The sequence below is a fragment of the Pinus tabuliformis genome, chromosome 1_1 (genome assembly GCF_031772625.1).
Source record: "Pinus tabuliformis cultivar Carrire ecotype Pingquan chromosome 1_1, CPIR1, whole genome shotgun sequence".
Lineage (NCBI taxonomy): Eukaryota > Viridiplantae > Streptophyta > Pinopsida > Pinales > Pinaceae > Pinus > Pinus tabuliformis.
This window is the reverse complement of record NC_142297.1, coordinates 949,411,511-949,438,953: the sequence shown is the minus strand read 5'-3', so window position 1 is coordinate 949,438,953 and position 27,443 is coordinate 949,411,511. Positions and strand designations below refer to the sequence as shown.

The 27,443-nt window shown below is 40.7% G+C and overlaps 1 protein-coding gene across 2 annotated transcripts in view; it reads left to right on the top strand.

Moving 5' to 3' along the window:
• Positions 1-27,443, top strand: part of LOC149217636 (chromophore lyase CRL, chloroplastic-like) — a 137,123-nt gene that overhangs the window by 56,846 nt on the left and 52,834 nt on the right. For both annotated transcript variants that reach the window (XM_089391389.1, XM_089391390.1), the window contains exons 5-6: positions 21,705-21,755; positions 22,210-22,302. In XM_089391389.1, coding sequence (XP_089247515.1) covers positions 21,705-21,755; positions 22,210-22,302 — 144 coding nt within the window. The remainder of the gene's footprint in view (positions 1-21,704; positions 21,756-22,209; positions 22,303-27,443) is intronic.

Below are 27,443 nucleotides of genomic sequence, written 5' to 3'. Positions count from 1 at the left end.
GGCCTTGACTAACAACTCTCTCTCTCACTTAGATCAAAGCACACAATGTTGGCGAGACCAATGACTGATAGACACGCCTCATCATTGTCTCTCTTAGGGTCATACCCACCCGGGTTTTCTTCGAGTATGCCCTACTAGGACTATTCTCATCTTGGGTTCCCAGCCCTCAAGAATATCGATCCTCTTGCCCACTCTTGTCTTGGATGCCCTACCACATCCTCAAAGAGTGTCGGATGCCAGATGATTACACAATCCTCCATTCTTTCTTCCAAATTGAAGACAAGAATGTCGTGTCTCACTCTCCCTCTTAACCAGGGACGAGTTGCAAGTTTCTTTTTACTCAAAAACTTGCTCGAGTTCCTTTACCCATAGGAACCACCCAGAGCTCCCTCTTACAAAGGACTCTATCATCAGTACTTTATAGGGTCTTCTAGTTGACTGACGATCCACGATCTCGATGTCATCAATTTCTTCACATGTAGGGTTCAGTCATCCACCACTTTCCTCCATCATGTCATTCCTTCTTTCTCGGAAAGTATCCTCCTTGGCTTTACATCTGGGGCTTCCTTTATCAGCTCATCTGTCTTCACTTTTCATCAACAATGATTGCTATGGATCACAAGGTACATAGTTGTGACATCCTTCACAACTCTTCTTTCCTAGATCTTGCACACATACCCTGACTGTACCAAGAGGTCAGACACCAAAAACAAGTTACATATTACCTTTTGGTGATGGCCTTCTTTCAATGACATCTTCTTGTAAGCATCAATCATCCCGCACACATGTTGACACATCTCCCAATGATATCTGTTGTCAAGGGTCTTAATCTTTTTTGACTTCTATCAGAGTCTTCACATCATTCTGGGAGGCTTCCTGGTCAGGTCTTCCTGATCCTCTGGATGTTGACTCCCTTCGTCATGCTTGCATGCTTCACAATCTCTTTCGTTCTCATATCTTTTATTCCCTGGAACTATCATAGTTCTTCAATGGTCATCAACTACCTCATACTGCATTATGGGGACATATTATGTTGATTTCATCTAATCTGACTTTTGTCTTTCTGCATGCTTTCAGAGGAGGAGATCTTTTTCTTCTTGATCATGCTTGATCCATTTTATCTGCAACCACATATCATGACATTATAATATCAAATGCAAATACAAATACAATCATACATACCTTATTTTTCTTCAGGTATCTTTCAGCAGCTTCCCTGATTGAATGATTCTTCAATCCCTTGATCTGCTTCATTCTTCATGTCATTGAACCACCATCTCATGAGTTCCAAGAGCTGGAATTTTTGTTGAAACATTTGCTGCCTTTCTGGACTCGGAGATCCTCCGCTGAGATCTCTATCAAAGATCCTTCAGAATCTAGTATATCTCCATCTGGCAAATGTTTCCTTTGACCTTGATGACTTCTTCCTTTCCTTCAATATTCAACGAGATTCCCAAGAGTGATGTTCTTCATGATTTCATACGAGCTCTTGCTTCCATGATGCCACGGTGCATCTTACTATGTTCACATCTGCAGAGAATTCTCATAGGATCCTTTTTGAGAGGGATACCATTTCATCCATATAGGAGATCCATTGCTCCCTCTTTCACTGATCCTTTCCTCAGCTTCCTCCATCCTTCCGGCGATATGAGTTCCTCTTCCAGAACATAGTTTTGTCTTATCAACTTTCCCTGCACTTATATGTGACTCATCATTTTGCCTTTCTCTATCTGACATAGAGACCATAGACTGCTGATCGAGGTAACCTTCTTGCTTATCAATATCAATGATGATTATTTTCTCACCATTTTTCCCAGATCTCGTAGCTGAGATCTCATGAAGATTTTTCCTCATTCTTCTTTACTGCATTTCAGATAGTATATCCTTATGTAACCTTCTTATGTCTCCTTTCTTAATTCATAGGACCTTCATGTCTTCAAAGGAGAACTCAATATACTGACTTCATTTCTTCATAAGGATCCTACTGCAAGAACTTTGTCTAACCCATAGATCTTCTTGCACTGATGAAGTCAATAAAACAAGACTTGATTATAGAATAAAAGATACTTACTTGATATTGTGAAGACAAGATCTTCACCTTCATCATGTTGGCTGATGCTGAGGTAAATGCATTGATGTTTCCTTTGGATATGATCCTTGCTTGAAGCTTCTCTTCAAGTCCTTGAACATCTGGTCCTTGCAGCATCAACTAGAGGTTGCTTGCCATGATGTGATAGGATTGCGCAGCATCTTGATTTGAGTCCTGTTCATGTAAATCATGTTGTAGTTGATCTGCTTCTTTGAATGGGAATCTGAGCTGCTCTTTGAAGAGATCAATATGCAGAGATCATGCCATGGTGTGGAGTGTGAGAGACACCAAGGCTGTTTCAGACCTTTAAAACCCTTGCTGAAGATGACTGAAGCTGTGAACTGTTTATTGGACCTTGATCTTCTTCGGTAGATTGTCTCCTTGATCATCTTTGTGTTTACAAACTGCTGTTGTAGACTTAGGTTTGATCAAGGTATAGTTCTTGATCTTCTTTGCTATACTTGAATCTTGATGTTGGCATGTCTCTTTTCTGCCCTTCTTTGACTGTTGAACCAATCCCTCTGATACCATGTTGAAGAATCTAGGGCATGCATACTTAAGATGATTCTTCTTTAACATGATAACAATTTGTGAAGCATTTAAACAATTTATATTAGCTTGATAGTTACTTCATTATTAGCATGTGTTTGTTAACTTCATCAAACTGCTATCAAACAAAAGAGACAAGAACACAAATGTTTTGGCTTTCTGCCAGGGCCAAAACCTCTCCCTCTTGGAGAGGAAAACCCATGCGTAAATTCTTCTTATAGAGATTCCATTGACGAATACCAAGACCATGACCCTTGACACAATCTTCCTCTCCAAGACCAAGCCATCAATCCTCTTCGTGTCACAGCTGAGATCACTATCTGCACCACTGCTGCATCACTGAGATTGCATCTTGAGATCTCAGGTCCTTACTGAGAGCATCCTCTTCTCTGCTACCATGCCAATGTCATCACACTGCTTGACTTGACTGCATTGTGATAGGCCGAGACTATTCATGAGAATCATTACTTCAACATAATTACATCGATGCTGAGACTGAGATAGCAACTTCAGGATTACTGTGATCTTCATTAGAGCAATACAATGAGGACAGTAAGGGCACTTATATATATGTCAAGATTAATATCACAGACTTCATGCCAATGCTTTGACCTTATCCGCTGTCCTTTCTCCTTCATCCATCCGAGATCTACTAAGTATGAGATCTGAGATCCATCTAGACTGCAACTACAGGTATGCCGAGATTGGGACCTAGTCCAGACCTTAGTTAATGTTGCGTCTTCATCCGAAGTAGTTCATGCACCCGAGATCTGGCTATGACTGCACCTAGTGCCCAACCGAGGTGCAGTCAAGCCCTAATACGAATCTCCTTCTTATTTGCGGATATGTGAGGTCTGTCTCTCCTTGACTGCGTATACCTGTAGCCCAGACTCATACAAAATTTCAGAGAGAATAGCGAGGTTCTGATCTTCCTTGCCTGTGGTTCCTTCACCCAATACTTACCCGAAATTTCAGAGAGAAGAATGTGAGTTTCTTGCTTGCTGTTTGCGGATACCCAAGCCCACAGTAATGCGGATCTTCTGCTCCTTCATCACCCGAAAGAATGCGAGATTTCTTGTACTTTCTTCGCTGACCCTTCGTGGGTATTTAAAGTGGTTTGTGCACTATAATTGAGCCGACGTTCAGCCATGAACCGACAGGTCCTTTTATCAAGCCGACATAACATTTATTTATGTATTTAATTCTTATTTTGAACTGACATGAGCTTCCTTTGTTGTTTTCGCGTGCAGACTTCTGATGCTTGATCTTGGTCTTGGAGGGCTGCTACACTAGTTGAAGACTTGTACACATTTACATGGACTCATGACATGATTCTTTGACATAGAAGTAACTCCTAAAGACATCAAGAAGAAGTCTTTCATCTAATGGCACTTCTTGCTCATGAAACCCATGCATCAAGATTACAAACATAATGTATTTTCTCTTATTACATCAAATACAAAGATCATGTCATTATGAAGACCGAACCTAGTTACACTTTCTTCAACACAGAGTCTACTAATGTTGATGTTTGCGTGCTCCATTAGGCTTGCATTGGAGCTTGAGGAGGGTTGGAATCGACTTCCCACAAGTCTTGCTTCTTCAAGATCACTGAGATTCTTGCCTCCCATGGCAAGAAATTTGAAACCCCATCAAATCGATCCTCAACTTTCACGTTGGTTACTGACATGGCTGTCCTGAGCTTTATCTTTCAAGCTCGTTGAAGTAACCTGAAAGTTATAGATCTGCTTTTCTCTCATAGTTGGAGCTCTGATACCATGTTAAAATATCCTTAAACCAACTATCTCAACAGATAGATCATATCTAGCTACTTTTTGGTAATGTTAACTTTTGCATGCAGAGAAAAACGAGAAAAGCAATTAAAAGCAGTACTCGTGTATTTATGCCCTTTTAGGTCAATTCATCATTCAAAACTATCCTTAGAACTTACAAGAGCTCCCTTACAGGGGAAAATGGCTCTAAGAATTAATCAAACAAACACCAAACTTGAAAATTACAGTTTGCATAGAAATCAAGGCATCCTTCCCTCAAATCCGTACTACTATACAAAATTGATACGGATGACGTACGAATTGCTCTGTTGAGCTGTAGGCTCCTCTTTTCCTTGCTGGTAACTGGCTACCTGTGATTGCTGAAGATTGATTACCTTCTCCTTTTTGAAATACTGCTGAAATCCTCGCCAATGGCTGAAAATCAGGTCTCTGATTTTCTCCTTCACTCACGTGACTTGTGAAATGAATGTTTGTGTGCCTTTGCCCTTTGTCCTCTCTTTCTTTTATAGCTTTCACATGAGCCAAAAACCTAATCTTGAACGATTGAGATCTAACCGTGAGATCTATGGCTCTCTTTTAATTAAATTATTAAGTGACCCACTTTAGTCACTCTATTAATTTCATAAAAGCGTGTTCACTTGTTAATTTTAGTTAACAATGGTATGTTCTATGCTTAGCACAATTACTTCAATGTTCCTTCAGCAACCCAATGACAATTTCCAATTTAGATTTCTAGTAGCAATCACATTACCCATTAATCACATTAACAATAAAAGTAGATAGAACAAGAAACAAAATGTAGAAGACAAGCCAAGACAAGAGGACACCAGGTTTGGGGGATGCTAGTGAAAAACCCCAATGTGGGGAAAACCCTATGATCAATTATTCTTATCATATCAAAATTTTCAGCAGAGAGAGAAAGAGTACAATAGTCAAAATTGACTTGCCAAATCCAAGTCAAAACAACCCTATCAAAATCTGCAGTCAAACTTCAGCCCTAACCAGAAATCATAGAAGGTCAACGCAGCCATCAAACTCCTCCTTTGAAGCTCGATCAAAGGCAGTCAAACTCAGCCTTCAACAGTGGTCAAATTCAACACAAAATAGTCACAAAATATGCAGTCAAACTTGGTCAACCTGAGGTCAAACAGGCCTATGGTCAACACAGTTCAAAGTCCTCCTTTTTCCTTGGTTTTTGTGCCCAAGAATGCGGCCTGCTGAGGCAAAACTATACCTAGAAAATCGAAGTCAAATGATACTCAGAAAATCAAAGTCAATGCTGGTCAAACTGCAATTTTTTTTGAGATTTTCGGTCTTGCAATTATGTCTTGTAATTTCATCCTCCTTGTGTCACACATGGGAGAGAGAGGATGCCCAATGTTGTATGAACCAATGGGAGAATGAGAGAGAATGAGAGAGAATGTGAGTGATGAAGATGCCAAATGAGGTGAGAGGTCACTTGTATTTATACAATTCGTTATGGGTGAAGAGTCACGTCCATTGGGCTTCATGAGCCTACATGTTGATGTGGTTGACTTGAACAATTTGCACATGTGTGGGCATAAATTCAAAATTGCAATTCTGCTTGTCCAAATTGGATGAACTTTATATCAATTTTGGTCTTCTCGAAAAGAGGAATTTAATGCAATCATCATCTCAATCAGATGAACTGTCCCAAGGTGGAATTTGGCCCTAGATGCCAATTTTAACACTCCCTTTCAACTAGGGAGAATTCTGCCTGCCAATCCATCCATCATTGTCGACCATCATGCCATCCTATCGTCATGTACTATCTTTGTCATCTCATCTCTGCTCTGCTGAACCATGATGTAATAATGAAGAAGAATTGATCGAGAGTTTGTCACAAGACCTTACCACTCTCCAGTGTCCAATGACAAAAGTCAGTCTAGAGGTAGAACCTCAATTGATCTTAGATCAAGTTGTTGAACACCATGCATCTTAGACATAGGGAGTACGGGAGTACATGATGCGTCCATCAGTAGTGCTATGGTCCCTACCCACTTTTCCAAACTCATTGGCCAGATGAGAGGTACTTCCCATGAGTCCCAGACTACATGGGTAGGATATATGTTGAGGCATCAACAGGTTAAGGTGAACCACTCATCCAACTCATATGCCAATGGAGAAGGTGAACCACTCATCCTATGCATATGTCAATCGTAGGGGAAGGTGAACCACTCACCCTACACACATGTGTCATCATACGTAGGGGAAGGTGAACCACTCACCCTACACACATGTCAACCATCATGGGGTATCACAAGGGAAGGTGAACCACTCACCCTGTACATAGTGCACCAATAGGGGAAGGTGAACCACTCACCCTATGGTCGCTCATAGCTCCAAGAAGTACCCCAAGCCCCCAGGAGCTCCCAGAGCTCAGTGTCCAACTCAAGTGGGATCCTCATAGGAGGGTCTTTCCACGACTCCAAGTCTCTCTCGGAAGGCTAAGAATTTGACCTTCCCTAAGGGCTTCGTGAGGATGTTTGCGACCTGCTCATCAGTCCTGATGTGTTGGAGCCTTATTGCTCCCCGCTATACCATATCCCAGATAAAGTGGTACCTGATATCAATGTGCTTGGAGCGGTCGTGGAACACGAGATTCTCTGAAAGGAAAATCCCACTTTGGTTGTCGCAGAAGATTATGGTGGTATCCAACACATGCTCAAATAGATCCCTAAAGAGCTTCTTCAACCAAACAGATTCACAACAGGCCATACTAGTGACAATGTATTTGGTCTTGACGGTGCTTAAAGCAATTGATTTGTACTTCCTTCTCATGCAAGAAATTGAAGCAGACCCTAATGAGAAGCAACATCTAGAGATGCTTTTACGATCCACCACATTGCCAACGCAATCAGCATCAATATATCCATGTAGCCTCAAATTCTCGGCAGTGTATCTTAGACCATAGTTGATTGTGCCACGGAGATATCTCAAGAGATTTTTAGCAGCAATCCAATGTATGTGATGAAACTCGACCATAAATTGACTCATTTTATTTACGATGAAGCATATGTCCATACAGGGGTTTACCAAGAACATCAGGGCTCCTACAAGTTGCCAATACTTGGAAGGTCTTGCTAATTTAGGCCTAGCAACACTTCCACATAACTTCTTGAAGTTGAGTTCCATTGGAGTAGACACAAACTTGCAATCCACCATCCCATATCTCTCAAGCAGCTTCACAATGTATTTTCCTTGAGAAAGGAAAATTTTACTTGGCTTTTGCCAGACCGCCAGGCCCAGGAAGTAATGCATCAAACCTAAGTCTTTCATCTCGAAGTCGGAAGCCAACTCCCTCTTGCATTGATTAATGAGAGGATCTGCACTTGTCAGAAAGAGATCATCTACATAAAGGACCAAAATGAGAGGCATGTTTTTTTCAACCTTGAAATATAGGTTAGGATCAGCTTTGCTCCTTGTAAATTCCAGCTTCATAAGATAGCTATCAATCCTCTCATACCAACTTCATAGAGGGCTTTCTTCAGCCCATAGAGGGCTTTCTTCAACTTGAATACGTGCGCCCTTCGATCTTATACTTCGAACCACTTGGGTTGTTCTACGTAGATTTTCTCCTTAAGCGAGACATGCAAGAAAGCAATGTTAATGTCCATTTGGTGTAGGCACGATCCTTGAGAGGCAACGAGGGCAATAATAGATCGGATAGTGGTATATCGGGCAATCAGTGCAAATATCTTGTCATAGTCCACTCCTTCCTTTTGAGAGAAGCCTCGAGCAATGAACATGGCCTTGTATTTTTCAGCACTCCCATCAGCTCCATGTTTGATTTTGTAAATCCATTTAGAAGTGACCACAAACTTGTCCTTGGGTCTAGGAACCACATCCTAGACATTATTCTTCATGATTGATTTGTGCTCCTCATTCATCGCATCCTTCCATACTTGGTGTTTCATGGCTTCTTTGAATGTACCTGGCTCAACATGAATAATAGTATTCATTGAAGCTCAATACCCTTGATACCTGTTCGACTTCTTACTTTCACGAAATGTCCCTCTTGGAGCAATATGTCTTTCAACATCTTTGAGAGTGTCTTTGAGTTGCTAAGGTCTTTTCCTTAAGGTAGAGGGATCACCAGGAGGTGGATCAATGGGATCCATCGGGCCTTCAACATCGGGCATCAGTTCATCTGTTAGAGGTTCATCCTGCTTTCTTGCCACATCATCATTGCCCTTCCTTGGGATAGGGAGATCTTTGGATTTTCCAAGGGCATATAGATTCTATATGCCTTCGAATTTTTACTGTAGCCCACAAATGTTCCTTTCTTCCCAGATGCTTCTAACTTGTTTCTTTTCTCTTTAGGCACATGAAAATACACGGGACATCCAAATATTCTAAAATGAGAAACATCAAGTTTCTTACTAGTGAAAACTTCTTCGGGTGTCTTGAAATCCAATGCTTGATGCGGGCTCCTATTTTGAACATATACTGTAGTGTTGGCAACTTCTCCCCATAAGAACTTCGGTAGGCCTTGGTCATGAAGCATGGCATGGGTGGCTTCTATGATTGTTTGATTCTTCCTTTCAACAACTCCATTTTTCTCAGGAGTATATGGAGTGGTGGTCTCCCTCTTAATGCCAGCCTCTCTACAATAGTCATTGAATTCATTTGATTCATATTCAGTTCCATTATTGGTCCTCAATATTTTGATCTTCTTCCCTGTTTGATTTTCAACCAAGGCTTTGAAAAAACATAACCATTTGAACACTTCGTCCTTCTTCTTCAAGAAATAGATCCACGTTTTGCGAGAGAAGTCATCCACAAAAATTGCATAGTATAAGTATCCTCCTAGTGATGTTACGAGCAACATACTAGATAGATTAGAATGGACCAATTGAAGAATGTCGGTAGTTTGAATTTCACTTGAAGGGAATGGTCCCCTTGTAAGCTTTCCAGCTGCACAACCTTGACAAACACCTTCATGATTTATGTTGAACTCGAGCATACCTATGACCATATTTCTTACCCTTGATAAGGCTTTGTAATGAAGGTGGGCAAATCTTCAGTGTCATAATTCATATTGAAGAGAAATATCAATGAAGGTGGGCAAATCTTCAGTGCCATAATTCATATTGAAGAGAAGTATCAACGAAGGTGGGCAAATCTTCAGTGCCATAATTCATATTGAAGAGAAGTATCAGCGAAGGTGGGCAAATCTTCAGTGCCATAATTCATATTGAAGAGAAGTATCACAAGTCAAACCTCCCAAAGGACTTCCACCAATTTGATAGAGACCTTCAACCCTAAATGCAAGTATAAATGCATCTTTCGGGTTTCTTTGCCAAATACGTACCTTTCCATCAATGAATGCTACCTTGAAGCCTTTATTTTCCATCGCAGAAATATACACTAGGTTCTTCTTCAAGTCGGGTACATACAATACTTTTTGTAGATGAAGGGTTTGACCTTGCTTTAAGTGAAGAGTGACAATGCCTATCCCTTTCATAGGGGTAGGTGGCATTGTCTCCAAGTATGATCTCCAAATTAGTCTTCTTTTCAATCAGATTTGAGAGGGCCTCCTTGTACCTAGTGAAGTGCCTTGAGGCACCACTATCAATCAACCAATGATCCAAAGTATCTGGAGGAGAGGTAGTAGTGAGGGCGGAAATAAGATAAAATTCCTTTTTTTTTCTACAACATTACTTTCCTCGTACTTGGAGTTTCTCGTCCTTTTGGGAGGTTGACCATTACCAAATCCAGCAGCGGGGGCATTTCTCTTTACTTTATTGTTGAACCTATTGTTCCTTTGATTGCCATTGCCTTTGAAATTGTTGTGGTTGTTGTTGTTTTTGTTCTGTCATCCTGTAGAATATCCTTCTTGTGAGGATACTCTGTAGCATAGTGGCCAAACCTGTTGCAATCGTAGCACCTTCCTTTTCTTCCTTCTTTGAATCCCTGCTTGAATCCTTGGCCTTGTCTTTTTGGACCAACATTGTTCTTCCTCTTTGCATGAGCGGAGAAAGTAGTAGGTTCATTTCCATTTGAAGGTTTGTCTCTATCAATCATCCTCGTCTTTTCTTGAGTGCATCTAGCCAATAATTCATCGAAACTAGGAATCTTGTCATTATTAAGAATGATAGTGTTAAACACATCCCATGCTCTTGTGAGACCTCCAAGAGCAATGAGAGTGAGCTCCCTGTCAGCAACAAATTCTCCAATAGATAGAATATCATTCTTGATTTTTGTAATCCTCATGAAGTAGGATTTGATAGACTCCCCTCTATCCATCTTGATGTCCTTCAACTTGTTCTTGAGAAAGAGGATTTGATTTGCATTGTTTACTTTGAACATTCCAATCAACTTATCATACATCTCTTTAGATGTTCCCAAATCAGAAATATAGGCAACCAAATGCTTTTGAATGGAATCAATGATAATTCTTTTAGCTTTGACCTCACCTTTCTTGAACTTTGTCTTTTTAGCAACAAGTGCATTTGAAGGAGGCTCCACCACTTTTCTTTGTACATAGTGGATAGCATTATTCTCTTCCAAAGTCAAATCCAAAGTCATTTTCCATGCATGATAGTCAGATTTGTCCTTGAACTTAATATCAGATTTGAAGTATGATGTAGTCGCCATTGAAGCTAGACCAATATTCTTGTCCAACAACTCTTTCTTAGTGATTGCTTTTCTCTCTCTTGCTTGGACTTTGTCTTCACCTGGGCTCTGATACCATGTTAATTTTAGTTAACAATGGTATGTTCTATGCTTAGCACAATTACTTCAGTGTTCTTTTAGCAGCCCAATGACAACTTCCAATTTAGATTTCCAGTAGCAATCACACTAACCATTAATCACATTGACGGTAAAAGTAGATAGATGTAACGACCAGAAGTCGTATATGCAGCGGAACTATTTAAAATACTTCGTAGGCAAAGACATCTATCGTAGGATAGTAATTGTAATTGTATATTGTATAAAAGAATGAATGTAGGATGAGTACAATTGAGAATGAGGGTCTTGTATATATAGCCAGGTAAGTACCCTTTCACAAACAAGCATGTATTAGAGACATGCCTTTTGTAATATTCCTAATTAGCCATGGCTAATTGGAATATTCGATTTTGCTCAATTTTGCCTTCTATAGTTATTAATAAATAAAAAGGTGAGAAAAGGGGGGACATAACTCACTTTTAAAATAAAGTCACTCCCTAGTAGCACAACGTTGTGACTTAAAGGGGGAGCCAAGGGGGCCAAAGGACCACGTAGAGGAGGGGCCCACGTAAACACATGGAGGGACTGCACAGATAGATAAGAGCACGTGACAAGAGGGAGGCTACATTGGAGGAGGTGGGCCTTAGGGTTGAGTAGGCCAACGCTATAAAGGAGAGAGGAGCCTCCTCATTTTGGCATTCGATTATATGCATTTGAGCTAGTCACTTCGACTTAGAGCACGCTGGCTGTTTAGCCTATCTGTAGCACTGTATAGCATTGAGTGTCTCCGTTCGAAGATCTCACCCTTAGCCCCGGGGGACTTCGAGTGCCTACTTGGGCAAGGTAGCTTTCAACAGTTTTTTGCAGGAGTATCGATTTTTGGAACTGAGGAGGAGCTGAGCATCTGGATGACTACGCAGTCTTGAGAGAGGATGACGCAGTCTTTTTGGGTAGCAGTTCTGGATTGGGGTTTTGTGGAGGATTTGAGCTAGGAGATTGAGCAGGGGATCAACCCTTGCATATTGGAGGATTTTGGCAGAGTTTCGGGCAGAGTTTTGGAGGGTTCTATTCAGTGGCAGTGCAGAGCCTTGAGGGATTGCGTGGATCCTCAAGGGGGTGATTTTCGGGGGTCAGCCATTTTGGAAAAGCTTTCTGGGCTTTTCTGGGTTTATTGAGTAGAGGCGGATTCCAGAGTTTCAGCATTTTCTGAGGAGGGAACAACCCCAAATCCTCATTTTGTTCCAATAGTAGCAGCAGCACAACAATTCTCCAGCAGCTTGGACGCAGTTTGGAGATAAGCCATTTCCTTGCAATTCTAAGTGTATTTTTTTCACTTGCCTTGAGCAAGTTGAGGTGCTATCTTTCTGATCACCTCCTATACTCATTCCATTACTCAGTATAATAAAATGGCTTAGCATTTCTCTCTGCATTTCTTGAGTATCTGCTTGTATTCCGTGTTTATATTATTGTATGTTGCATTACTGTTATTTACATCACTTTGAGCTTCCCGGCTACTACATCACTTGTGTGTTATTTGGTTGGAGTTTACTGGGGTTTGGGGAATATCCCTGAAATGGGATATTACAATGGTATCAGAGCATAAATCTGGCTCAGCCTGTGGAGCTAGCAGTATATGACATCGAGGGAGAAACCCTACATCTGTTACAAAGGTAGGAAATACAAAGATACTAAGTGTAGGTTAGATAACACCTACGGAGAGGGAGACTGTGTTCGGGTGGTAGACGCAGAACAGGAGGAGCCTGTGGTGGACGCAAAGTAGGAGGATCCGATGGCAGATGAGGACGGGAAGAGATTTGCGGACATGTTCCTCAAATCAGTGCAGGATCTGTCGAGGCAAATCGAGGTGATGGGGCAGAGATTCACGGCAATGGAGGCTAGACAGTGTGAGAACCCATGGGTTTTCCAGGTTGGTGAGGGATCGGATACATCCCACCATTTTCCAGAGCAGAGTGCCACTCAGCATGATACTACTCAGCAGATGGCCTCACATGCCCGTACACGCTCTACCATGCCCACTTTCCTAGGAGCAGACACAGGGATTGGAGCCCAACAGGAGGCAGAGCTCAGTCATATGGGTGATTATTTTGCAAAGTATCAGGCCTATGGGCAGGAGTTCAGGGATGCTCTCTCATTCAGAGACTTTGTTCAGCTTCAGCGGGATAGTAGACCCCTCGACCATCACAGAGGACAACGACATTATCACGATGGAGACACCCACCGCATAGCTAGTAGATAACAGTTGCCTACGTTTGATGGTTCATCAAACAGTTCGGCAAGGTCTTGGGTGGAGAAGATGGACATCTATTTCCAGCTTAACTAGATGTCGGAGGCAGAGGCCATCAAGGTGGCAACATTACATTTGGATGGTGAGGCCCAGGATTGGTGGTTCCATGGGATGGTTACACTCAGACATTCCAGTGATGACATATGCCGAGTTCACTCGGAGATTGATGGAGAGGTTTGACCGGAGGGATCTAGAACAACACTTTGTTGAGCTGACGAGGCTCAAACAGACCGGGAGCCCAGAGACCTACATTGCAGACTTCTTGAGGGTTTCAGTGATGGTGCCAGATTTATCCACAACACGGAGGATCTACATGTTTGTTGAGGGGTTAGCAGAGCCACTTTGGGGTCTAGTCAGATCCACTAGACCAGCCACACTCCAGGATGCTATTAGCAGGACCTGGGAGTTACAGGATGCCTTACCCAGGACCCGGACACCTTACCCCCAGAGACAGGCTTTCCAGCCTAAGGGGAAGGATGTGAGGATTTCGCCTGCAAAGGGGAATCCAGGATGAGCACAGATTGATGATGATGCCAGGAGGGAGTTGAAGAAGAAGCGGTTGTCCTTTACCTGTCAGGAGCCGTGGGCACCAGGACATAGATGTGCTGCTAGCAAAGCACATTTTATTGAGGTCTTCTCCAAGAGCAGCGGGGAAGAGGATGATGTGGAGGTAGGAGATAGTCATGCCGTGCAGGGTCCTTTGCCACCTCCACCACCAGCAGCAGGTGGTGCAGCTTTTGCACCTACTGGAGGGGCCCTTGCAGCGTTGCGAGGAGTTCCAAAGTATTTGATGCTGCGCGTACGGGGGACAGTACGTGGGCAGCGAGTATCAATTTTGGTTGACAGTGGGGCAACCCACAACTTCATCGATGCATAGATGGTTGAGCGGAGAGGTATACAGACGAAGAGCTTCGATGGATTTTCAGTTTTGGTCCAAGGAGATCAGACCATGGTATGTGCTCGTTATGTTCCAGAGTTATCAGTGACGATGGGCACCTACACTGACTGACCACTTTTTCGTGGTCAATATTCCGGACACCAATATAGTACTGGGTGTTCAGTGGCTTATCACTCTAGGGAAGGTCACAACAGATTGGAAGGTCCTAGAGATGGAGTGGGATGATGAGAAGACAGGGAGGCATGAGAAGATATGGGGACAACACACATATCCACCTCAGACTGTTTCGGCTCATCAGATGGAGGCAGTCTTCCAGAAGGGAGACGTAGAGTGGGTAGTGGAGCTATGTGCATCTGAGACAGGGCCTATAGGGCAGGCAGTGCACCCAGAGATATAGTCCATCCTTGACCGGTATGCCACAATGTTTGGGGAGATTCCGCCGGGACAGCCACCTGACCGAGGGTTTGAGCACACCATTGAGCTTGAGCAGGGCATATAGGCAGTGATCACTACCCCTTATAGGCATCCCAAGGCCTATTGGGACGAGATTGAGCAGGCCATTCAGGAGTTGCTGGCTCTTGGGCACATTCGACCAAGCACGAGTCCTTTTGCTTCTTCCGTGGTGTTGGTGAAGAAGAAGGACAACACATTGAGGATGTGCATTCACTACAGGGCCCTGAACAAGAAGACATTAAAGAACAGGTAACCCATACCTAGGATCGATGAGTTGAGAGGAGCACGGTTCTTCTCAAAGATTGATTTGAGATCTGGGTACCATCAGATTTGCGTGAGGGAGCAGGACATTCCCAAGAGCGCCTTCAGGTGTCACTATGGGCACTTTGAGTTTTTGGTGATGCCCTTCGGGCTAACCAACGCCCTAGCTACATTCCAGTCCTGCATGAATCACATCTTCCGCAGTCACTTGAGGAAGTTTGTTTTGGTGTTCTTTGATGATATCCTCATTTACAGCAGGACTTGGGAGGAGCATCTCCAGCACATTGAGACAGTATTGCGCATCTTGGAGGAGCAACAGTTCTATGCCAATCTCTCCAAGTGTAAGTTTTGGTTGACGAAGATGTTGTACTTGGGACACATCATAGGGGTGGACGGAGTGAGGGTCCACAAGGAGAAGATCAGGGCCATCAAAGATTGGCCAGAGCCGAGGAACGTGAGAAAACTTCGAGGTTCATTGGCATTTGTACTTACTACCGGAAGTTCGTCAAGAGTTTCTCGCAGCTTGCTGCACCCTTGATAGATCTGACGAGGAAGGGGGCATTTAGTTGGTCGGATACAGCGCAGCGAGCCTTTGACAGGCTCAAGGAGGTTATGAGCAGCTGCCCAGTGCTTGCATTGCCGGATTTCATGCAGCCATTTGTTTTGGAGTGTGATGCGTCGGGAGAGGGGATCGACGCAATATTGATGCAGGGAGGTCACCCTATAGCCTTTGAGAGCTGGAAGCTCCTTCCGCACGAGAGGTTGTATTCTATATACAACAAGGAGATGCTGGCCATCATGCATGCATTGGCCAAGTTCCGACAATATTTAGTGGGTAACAGGTTCAGGGTGAGGACTGATCACAACAGTCTCAGGTTCTTTTTGGAGCAGAAGCAGCTACAAGAGAGGCAACAAAAGTGGATCAGTAAGATTTAAGCATATGACTTTGACATTGAGTATGTCAAGGGTAAGAACAACGTGGTAGCAGATGCTCTTTCACGTAGACCAGCCACGTTGTCTCTTATGAGCTTGGACGCAAACTGGAGGGCTTGACTCTTAGTAGAGTACTCCAAGGACCGATTTGCATGTGAGGTTTTGGATGGTCTGGTGGCGGATGACAGGTACAGGGTGGTCGATGAGATCATCTACTACAGGGACCGGATCTTCTTGACTGAGAGATCTCAGCTCAAGAAGAAGATACTTCAGGCGTCACATGATTCACCATTGGCCGGCCATCAGGGGTTTACCAAAACCTACAGGGCCATTAGAGAGAGGTTCTCATGGAAGGGCCTTAAGGAGGACGTACTCCAGCATGTCCGGGAGTGCGATGTTTGCCAGAGGAACAAGGGGAAGATGAGCCATCCCGCAGGTTTATTGCAGCCTCTTCCCATTCCGAAGGGGAAATGGGAGTGTATCTCGATGGACTTCATCACAGGATTGCCCATGGTACAGGGCAAGGATTGCATCTTTGTCGTCATTGATTGATTGACAAAGTACGCACATTTTTTCGCCATATCCGCACACTACACAGCAGCGCAGGATGCTGAGCTGTTCTTTAGAGAGGTCTTCAGGTTACATGGTCTTCTTAAGACCATCACCAGTGACAGGGACAACTGTTTCATGGGGGGTTTTGGCAGGAGCTTTTTCGGCTAGTGGGGACGGAGTTGACCCCGAGTACTAGTTATCACCCACAGACAGACAGGTAGACAAAGATAGTTAAAAAGTGGCTGGAGGGCTACTTGTGTAACTATGTCAATGGGTAGTAGAGCATGGCTGAAGTGGCTGTATTTAGGGGAGTACTGCTATAACACTACACATCACATGTCCATCGGTATGTCACCATTCTATGCTTTGTATGGATATCATCCTTTATCTTTTGCTGACGTGATGTTTGGTGCTAGCAAGGCTCCGAGAGCCAAGATTTGGATCTAAGAGAGTCAGGATATTCTCCGAGCTCTCAAGGATAATATGGCTACAACACAGAACCAGCAGAAGCTGTATGCTGACAGGGGTCGAGTGGAGAGACAGTTTGAGGTAGGGGACTTGGTATACCTATGATTACAGCCATACCGATAGTCGTCACTGAAGCAGAAGGGGGCTGAGAAGCTCAAGCCCCGCTTTTATGGGCCATACAAGGTGATACGCAGGATTGGACAGGTTGCGTATGAGTTGGAGTTGCCCCAAGGCAGCGAGATTCATAACGTCTTTCATATATCATGCCTGAAGAAGGCATTGGGACAACATGTGACAGTGATAGAAGAGCTACCACCCACGAATGATGAGGGGCATTTGGTGTTACAGCCAGAGGCTATTATTGATACCAGGGAGAGGCAGTTGCGGAGCAGGACGGTCCGGGAATTCTTGGTGAGGTGGAAGAATTTACCGGATAAGGATGCCACTTGGGAGAGTGAGAAAATTTTGCAGCATCCATCACTTCAGTTGCTTGAGGACAAGCAACATTTTGCTGGGGGAGACTGTAATATTCCTAATTAGCCATGGCTAATTGGAATATTCGATTTTGCTCAATTTTGCCTTCTATAGTTATTAATAAATAAAAAGGTGAGAAAAGGGGGGACATAACTCACTTTTTAAATAAAGTCACTCCCTAGTAGCACAACGTTGTGACTTAAAGGGGGAGCCAAGGGGGCCAAAGGACCACGTAGAGGAGGGGCCCACGTAGACACATGGAGGGACTGCGCAGATGGATAGAAGCACGTGGCAAGAGGGAGGCTATGTTGGAGGAGGTGGGCCTTAGGGTTGAGATAGGCCAACGCTATAAAGGAGAGAGGAGCCTCCTCATTTTGGCATTCGATTATGTGCATTTGAGCTAGTCACTTCGACTTAGAGCACGCTGGCTGTTTAGCCTGTCTGCAGCACTGTTTAGTGCATTGAGTGTCTCCGTTCGGAGATCTCACCCTTAGCCCCGGGGGACTTCGAGTGCCTACTCGGGCAAGGTAGCTTTCAACAGTCTTTTGTAGGAGGATCGATTTTTGGAGTTGAGGAGGAGCTGAGCATCTTGATGACTGCGCAGTCTTGAGAGAGGATGACGCAGTCTTTTTGGGTAGCAGTTCTGGATTGGGGTTTTGTGGAGGATTTGAGCTAGGAGATTGAGCAGGGGATCAACCCTTGCATATTGGAGGATTTTGGCAGAGTTTCGGGCAGAGTTTTGGAGGGTTCTATTCAGTGGCAGTGCAGAGCCTTGAGGGATTGCGTGGATCCTCAAGGGGTGATTTTCGGGGTTCAGCCATTTTGGAAAAGCTTTCTGTGCTTTTCTGGGTTCATTGAGTAGAGGCGGATTCTAGAGTTTTAGCATTTTCTGAGGAGGGGAACAACCCCAAATCCTCATTTGGTTCTAGCAGTAGCAGCAGCACAACAGTTCTCCAGCAGCTTGGACGCAGTTCAGAGAGAAGCCATTTCCTTGCTATTTTGAGTGTATTTCTTCACTTGCCTTGAGCAAGTTGAGGTGCTATCTTTCTGATCACCCCCTGTACTCATTCCATTACTCAGTATAATGAAATGGCTTAGCATTTCTCTCTGCATTTCTTGAGTATCTGCTTGTATTCCGTGTTTATATTATTGTATGTTGCATTACTGTTATTTACATCACTTTGAGCTTCCCGGCTACTACATCACTTGTGTGTTATTTGGTTGGAGTTTACTGGGGTCTGGGGAATATCCCTGAAACGGGATATTACACCTTTTCATTATTAACTAACTAACAATTAGTTAATTTACTTATTATTTATTATTATATTTATATTATTATGATTATTATTTATTATCTATTTTTACATAATTTATGTTCATAACATAAACATTAAAAGAAATTAAATTTCCCTCTATTAATGCCTTCATTTCAACTTGCTTATGAGTCCTTCCCTATGTTTTCTATGAACATAGTTGTCATATTACCTTTATTGTCTCCCAACTAATTGAGTGATGTGTAGGTGTAATGTAAGAAAGTCTGTAAACATTTTTACATGTCGGTTTAATATGTTGAATTTATATTAATATGTCCAATTTATAATACATAAAGGATTGGTAAACATTTGCATGTCGGTTAAAAGTAATACAAAGCCCAATATGGGGGGAGATGTTGTAGTGTCTGTTTAAAGTTAAAAGTAATAAAAATAATAAAATTCAATTTGTTAGATTATAATTTTTTTTTATTAATACAATTATGAATACGTTTTTAGACAAAAGAAAATCAATATATATATATATATATGTGTGTGTGTGTGTTACATTAAAATATATGACTTATAAGTTGCAGCAATAAGTTAAGATCCATTTTACCTTATAAAATAGAATAATGATATTGGAACCATATTTAAATTTAATTAATAAACACATCAAAACTTTAATACTTACAATAAACTTACAATATAACAATATGTTTGCCATAGATATTATTAACTTGTAAATAGGCTTTGTTACAATACCATGGCTCATCAATACAATATGCCCATAAACTATCTCTCATTTCACAATCAAAATATTTTATAAATATTTTATTTGAATTTAATTTTATAACATATTTTTGATTAAATCTAAAAGAAAAAAAAATTATGATTACTTTTGAGATATATCTACACCTCTATCACATTAAAATATATCAGATATAAATAGTAGCTATAAATTAAGATCCATTTTACCATATGAATTAAAATAATAATTTTGTAACCATATTTAAATTTCATTAATATTCACATAAAAACTTAATACTTAAATATAACAAGATTTTTAACCATGGATATTATTTACTATATCATGGTCCAATATGATGGCTCATCAATACCACATGCCCAAAAACCATCTCTTATTTCGCAATCAAAATAAAGATTTTTAACCATGGATAGTCACCCCACTTTACCATGGATATTATTAACCATACCATACCATGGGCCAATCCATGGCTCATCAATACCACATGTCGAAAAACCACCTCTCATTTCACAATCAAAATAAGTTGTAAATATGTATTTTTTTTAATTTAATTTTATTACATTTTTGGGCGAGATACACTCTCCATCCCAATATGGAAGAGATGTTGTAATGTCTTGTTATATTATATTATCTAAACATTTTGACCCAATCAAATTACATAAAAATAAAAAATAAAATTATTAATTAAAACATTTTGACTTAGTGAAACTACATAAAAATAAAAATTAAATGAAAAAAATAAATTAATAATTAAACCAGCCTAGATCCATCTTAACTCCGGATCCTTCAACCTCTGAGACAGATCAAATCTCTCGAGGTGCAAACCTTTCTTCAAGTTTTCGACTTTTGAGGTTTGCACCTCGAGAGATTTGATCCTTCTCAGAGCTTGATAGATCCGGTATTAAGATGGATCTAGGCTGGTCTCTACTACCCGTGCTTCCTGTGCTACCCTTAGCTCAATCATCAAGTTATGCCTAAATTTACCTTCTCCAAGTGGTTGCTTTTGCTCCCGAGAAGGTGAGAGACTATCTGCTCTTCTCATTCAAACTACTGTTTTTTTAGTTTGGTGTAGTGATTTAAATTTTAAACCTTTTCTCTTAGCCTAGGCTTCTTTCTTGAAATTTATGCTGCGTATTCTACCAATTGTATATCATTTTGTGTTGCATTATGGTAGAACTACATTTTTTAATATAAACTTACAGAATATGTGCGGCTTAGCTTGAATGTTACTCGCATCAACTTTTTTGATATTTAAGTCAGTGGGTAAAGTTGCCTTGATTGTTTTATCTTCAGTCCATATCGCAACTCATTTTTGAAATTTCTATTAGAATGTAACCATAAACTTACTAATATTTTTGTGTATTTATATTCAAAGTTCCACCAGCATGGATTGTATATGGGTTCAAAAAGGAGGCTACTAATTGACCTTTGTCTGTCTGCACTGAAATAACTGAAATATTTTGAAAGTTATCAAATTTCTTGAAGAAACCTTAGTTGAAGAGTGAAGACAAATACGATGTCCAGGATACTTTTGCCAAGCTGGTCCTATCACTCTCTCTACCTGTGTGTGTGAAAGAACCGAGTCTTGTATTACATAATTACAAAACACATCCTTGTCCATTTTTCCATATATGTTTGCGAAGTGGAAAACATACTGTAGTTTTGGATTCCACTAGAAACAGTTATGTATGACTAGTTAGCATTCAGCCGGTATTAGCTGACTTAGCAAATACTTTTTAACATTTTTAATTAACCAGTGTAAATGCTAGAAACTAAGGTATGTAAATTATTTATTCGTGCCTCTATGTCATGTACATGGTATACTCGAACAAATACATTAATTCCACAATTACATTAATATGCTTGTACGAAAAGGAGGAAATAGGTCTGTGGGGGAATTTTTTTTTCTTACCTCTTTTGTTTGGAAAGGTGCCTTTTACAGCAACAATAAAATATGGGCGATACAATGATTGAATAGAAGTAAGCAATTGAAGATTGTCAATTAGGCAAATATACTTTCTATTGGATGTAGTTAATTTTTGGAGAATTATTCAATGGTGAAAGTTTTATAGTTATTGGCATTATTCTCTTACATGGTTGTGTATGCTTTTTATAGGATACTTTTTTTGGTTGTTGCAAGGGTATTCATAATGAGACATATTTTTAAACCATTGAATAATAGGTTATAAACTGGGTGATTTGTTTTGTCTACAGAGGTTTCTTGTTGTCAAGCCGTGTCCTAAAGAGATGAAGTGTGATGTGGAGGTGAGTAATGGTTCTTTGTATATGTGCATGTTTTCTTAGAATGCACGATAGAGAGAATGTATTCTTTTCTTTTTTATTGTTGTTGTCTGACTTATCTGTGACTCTTTTTATTGGAAAATTTTTGATGGCATTTCTTAATTTGAATAGAATTCATAATAAATTGTCTTGATAGAATGGGTCATTGACTAGGAAAGCAACTCATATCTAAAAGTAGTTAGCCCTCAAAATCTTTTAGATACATGATCCAATTCTGCCTGGCAATAGCTAAATTCATTCTCATGAGATTAAATTTTCCCCTTCAGTTTCAAATTAGAAAGTGCAGTTTCAAATGCCTCTTAGTCTAGACAATATGGTATATACAACATGATAATTTTCTTGTAGGATGTTATTCCTCAAGTTTCTAGCTGTTTTGAAAATTAGAAATATATGATTTTTTAATTGCTGAAATTGCTAGGTGGCTTCCTTTGCAGTAAGGGACATTGAAGAGTACCAAAACTTTTGTGAAAGACCAAAGAGTCAAAGACCAGATGCCCAAAATGTCATAGGGGTATGCTCTGCTCTTGTTGATTAATTTTGTATTTCCTGGAAATATATATTGAGTACAATCTTGTGTAGGTTTAAATTTTTGTTAGTTATTTAGCTGTATTTCGTGACACACAACACAGGTATTTCTCAGAGAAACTTACATGGCATGCTGACTCAGCCCTTTGTTTATTGATGATGATTAAGAGATTTGAAAGTCCCTGTCTTGAAGAAGCTGCTACCCTCTTGTGTTCTTGATAAAACGCTACATTTAATGGTGCCATTCCAAAATTTTAATTGTTGAAATTCAATTACACTATTACAACAGTTACAAGATCCTGTGTTCCCACCTTTTCACAGTTTTCCTATGCCTAGCAGTCTCACCTATCTAGTGCTACTATATTGCTTTGATTCTTAAAGAGTACTGAGGGAGTTGCTATGATTGGTGATGGTAACTTCTAGGTTGTTCTTTCTTGACCAGCTGACCAAAAAAAGATAATTTTATCCCTGGGGATGACATTAGAATTCTATCTCCTGGCTAAAGTCACCTAGCTCAAAGCTTGCCTTTTTTGATGAACATCCTTTCCTCTGAAGATATTGAATTGCATTATCATTCCTTCTGTCTACATTGAACACAAGTGGTTTTATCAGTATGTTGCACGAAATGTCAAAACGTTTTGATGTTTCTGAAAAGTGATTCCCCAAAATGGAAATGTCGGGGGAACGTCATATATATATAATTTTTTACAAATAAGTTTATAACACATTATATTGCAAAAAAGTAAGAATGAGACACATAAATGACATTTTAGAAGGAAAACCATGTCTATATTAACTCTCAGATGATTACATGATGCAAAATCCAAAATTAGCCTTTATAGATGACGCTATACATCCGAGATTCCAAAATCAACCTTTATACATGATGCTATATGCACTAAAAATGAAATAAAACATTAGCTAAAGACAAGTACAATTACATATCATAAAAATCCTCATATTCATCAACAAAAATAGAACAAGAAGCTTTCAGCAAAACTAGAGTGTGGATTGGAAGAAGAGGCATCTCCACTTCCTGTTGCATCACCACCGATATGAAGAGCAGCAAGAGAGAGATCCAAGTCCATGCATTCTGCTTGCACATCCCAATCTTTATGAGGTCAACTTGTATATCCTTCACGCCTACAAGACACAATGCGTAGGTTTCAATGCACATATACAAGATCCTCATCCTTCTGCAATCCCAACCTATTGCGCTTCACAGAACACTAAGTATTGAAACAAATTCCTTGTTGCTAGTAGCAAAATGAAGGGAAAAGAAAATATTATTTCCTCACATTGGATTGAGAGCTAAGCAAAGAAGATTATTTGTTATCGAACCGATAGATCCTGAATTGAAGAAATGCTTCAATCAAGAAGAAGTCATTCACGGGCCTGTAATTGTGATCAGAATCTAGTAGGAGTGTAGGTGCTCCAAGTTTGTTCTACTGATAAAGAGCCTGCCACTTGTGATAGAATATGAATGTCAAGGCTTTGAAAAGAAACACCATTTACCCCATGACAAGTCCACCATTTAATCAGGTTCATGGTCCTCCTCTCATACAAAGCTGATATGTTTGCAACATCCTCTATTCCAACAATAAACAAGCAAATTCCTCTTTTACATCAGTTTGTAAAGAAACTGGAAACAACCTCTGAGAGGCTTTCTTCAACCCATTCCCCCCTCTTTGTCCTTATGTGGGGCCTTCTTATTCCTGTTGCTTTGAGCAATGAAATCTTGATCATAACATTTTGAATTTAGAGCATGTGCCAAAGTGTGCAATGGAGTGTTACAGTTAAAGCGATTCCACTCTATAACAATTATGAACTTCACATGCTTTGCAAAATAAAAAATCAACAAAAGGAAGAGTGGGAGCCTCCCGTGTAATAATTTCCATGGTTTTCCCAACCATGGTTTCCATGCCATTATAAATGTTTCCCAAGAAAGGTTTGTTTAGATCAAATGTAGGTAATGTGAACTTGAGCAAGAAATCAATCTTGCTCCACCAATATTCATCAATCAATACCTTTCGTACCATACTTCCCCTCTCTAAATCTTCTTGTTTTCGTTTAGCCCAAGTTGCACCCACCACCATGTTGAAAAATGTAACTAGGTTCGGTCTTCATAATGACGTGTAATTGTGATTTTATGTAATTGATGTAAAGAAGAAAAATAAAATAGTTTTTGTAATGCTTGTCTCATGGGTTTCATGAGCAAGGAATTTTATTTTTAGTAATGGCTCCCATTGTGAGCCCTTAGAATTGGTCATAAAGTCAAAGTGAGTCAATGTCATGTATGAAGGACCCTTCCTGGGCATGTTACATTTGTATACGAGTCATTGAAGTGTCAAATACCCTCCAAGACCAAGCTCAAGAAACTCCTTCAAGTCGGCCTTAAATGAAATAATAAATTTGCTCCAAAAGACATGTCGGATCACCCTTAGTTCAAGTCGACTTATTATGGAGGCTCCAACAACTATAAATAGGTCAGATCGGCCTCATTTCAGAGACAGATTTCGGTCAAGGTCTGAAGCTAGAAAGTAGTGCGAAGGTCATCAAGAAGAAGCCTTATAACCAATGAGGAGAAGGGAAGGAAGAGCGAGGTCTTTGGCATTGTTTTGGGACTGTTTTTGGGCCAAGTAAACTCCACACGTGCGAGATTACAAACCTGTCTATTGTAGGAAGAAGGCTGAAATATTACAGTCACAATAAGAGAGTATTTTGGGTGAAGAACAAGGAAGATATCAAGCCGAGTTGTCAAGTAAGCCGTCTCCACCTAAAGCGAAGGGAATCAAGGTTCCAAAGTTGATACTTCACACGTGCTATGGTTTCTGAAGCAAGTTGAGAAGTTGCAGGTCTAAAAAGGAAGCCAAAATCTGAAGTATAAGGAAGGCAAGCAGTTGGCCAAGTGTTCACTTAGGCACGAAAGAGAAGCAGTGAAAGGGACCTTGTGTCGTGGTCTTGGAGAGGCAAATAGGTCAAGGGTAATGGTCTTGGTATTCATCAATAGTCTCTATAAGATTCTATCGAAGCGCTGCTTGTAAAGACTGTGGTATCGCTGCATTTTTTTATATAAGATTCTATTGAAGCGCTGCTTGTAAAGACTGTGGTATCGCTGCATTTTTTTTATATAAGATTCTATTGAAGCGCTGCTTGTAAAGACTGTGGTATAGCTGCTTGGTATCACTGCGTTTTCTATGGAATTGTAGGAATAGTTCTCACTGGCAAGGAGAACTATTCAGAATGGTCTCGAATGGTAAAACACACCCTCATCTACAATGAGCTGTGGAAAGGAGTGTGTGTTGGAGAAGAAGACAAAGACCTTGTGCAGCCCACATCAGACAAAGAACTCGCCATTTGGGAAAACAAGAACACCAAAGCCTTTGCATTGATCGCAGCATCTGTAAATGAGGAAGTAAGTCGTCATATTTCATCCTATTCCACTGCCTTTGAAGCTTTACAAAAGCTGAAAGAACTCTATGATACACATTCTGCACTTGAAGTTGTTCAGCTCATGATTAAACTCTTCACTCTTGAACTGAAAAATAATGATCCTCTTACTCTTGCATCTGAAATAAAGTCTATAGTGCATGATATTAAATCCACTAAGGTTGAGCTGGATATCTCTCTTATTGCCTTTCTCAAAGCACTCTATACTACCTACTCTAACTATCTTGAGTCTTTACAAGCAAATGGAAATCTTAAAGATATAACCTTTGACACTCTTGTGAAAAAGTTTGCTGAAAGAGAGAAAGCCTTTGGAAAGAAAACAGTCCCTGAATCTTCTGAAGAGACTGTTTGCCTTGCTCATAAAGAAAAGCATCCTGCTCAAGATTCTACAAGAGGAAGAGGTGGACGAAGAGGAAGAGGAAGATACTTCAGAGGCAGGGGGGGCAGACATCCTCAAGCAGAAAAGGCAGATCTGCATTGCATTCGCTGCAAACGAAATGGATCACATGATGCTTCTACATGCAAGCTACCATGGGACAAAGTTGAGCAGAGAAGAAATCAGCAGAAAGGTAAAACTGATGACACAGACAAAGGTAAAGCACCTGAATCCGCTCACTATATTGAGGCACAATGTAACATTGGAGTAAATGAAGATTTGTTTAATGCTTCACTTGCTTCTTCGAAAAAATGACTGGTTGCTTGATTCAGGAGCAACCTGTCATATGACTCATAGGAAAGATTTCTTTGAAGATTTCACTGACAATGTTGATGGAGCAGTATACTTTGCAGATCAGTCAAAAATCAAGCCATCAGGGCTTGGCACAATCAGGCTTAAACTGCCTGGTCTTCCAGACTTTCTTCTGGATCATGTTCTATATCTCCCACAGCTGAAGAGAAACTTGCTGTCCCTGGTCCACATCCGCCAGCAAGGTCACTCCATTCACATGTTTGATGGCAAGCTTGAGGTAAGAAAGGCATCTGACCACTCACTTGTCATGAGGGGTATAGAAGAAGAAAGACTCCTTAAACTGCAAGGAACCTCTGCTCATGCACAACATTTCTCATATATTTCTCATCATGAAGAAGGTGCACTTCCATCAAAGCACAGCGAACAGTCTTTTCATGATTCACATTCAAGAGCACATAGGAAGCTTGAACTTATTCATTCAGATTTATGTGGTCCAATGCCTGTTCCTTCTGCAAATGGAAATAAATATATCATGACATTTATTGATGATTACACCAGAATGTGTTGGGTTTATTTTTTGAAGAACAAATCTGATGCTTTTCAAACATTCAAGAATTTTCATAAATGGATTGAAAATGATGCACAATCTCATATTGGGTCTATTCGCACTGATAATGGAAAAGAATATACATCAAATGAATTTGAACACTATCTTCGCCAACATGGGATTAAACATCAAACAACTGTGCCTTATAATCCTCAACAGAATGGTGTAGCTGAAAGAATGAACAGAACAATTTTGAATATGGTACAATCCATGCTTTTCTTCAAAAATGTAAAGACAATGTTTTGGGCTGATGCTGTTCTATGTGCTGCATATATAAAGAATAGATGTCCATCTAGTGCTATAAGAAACAAGACTCCTTATGAATTGTGGTATGGACATGTTCCTTCGGTAAAACATCTCAGGATTTTTGGTTCCACTTGTT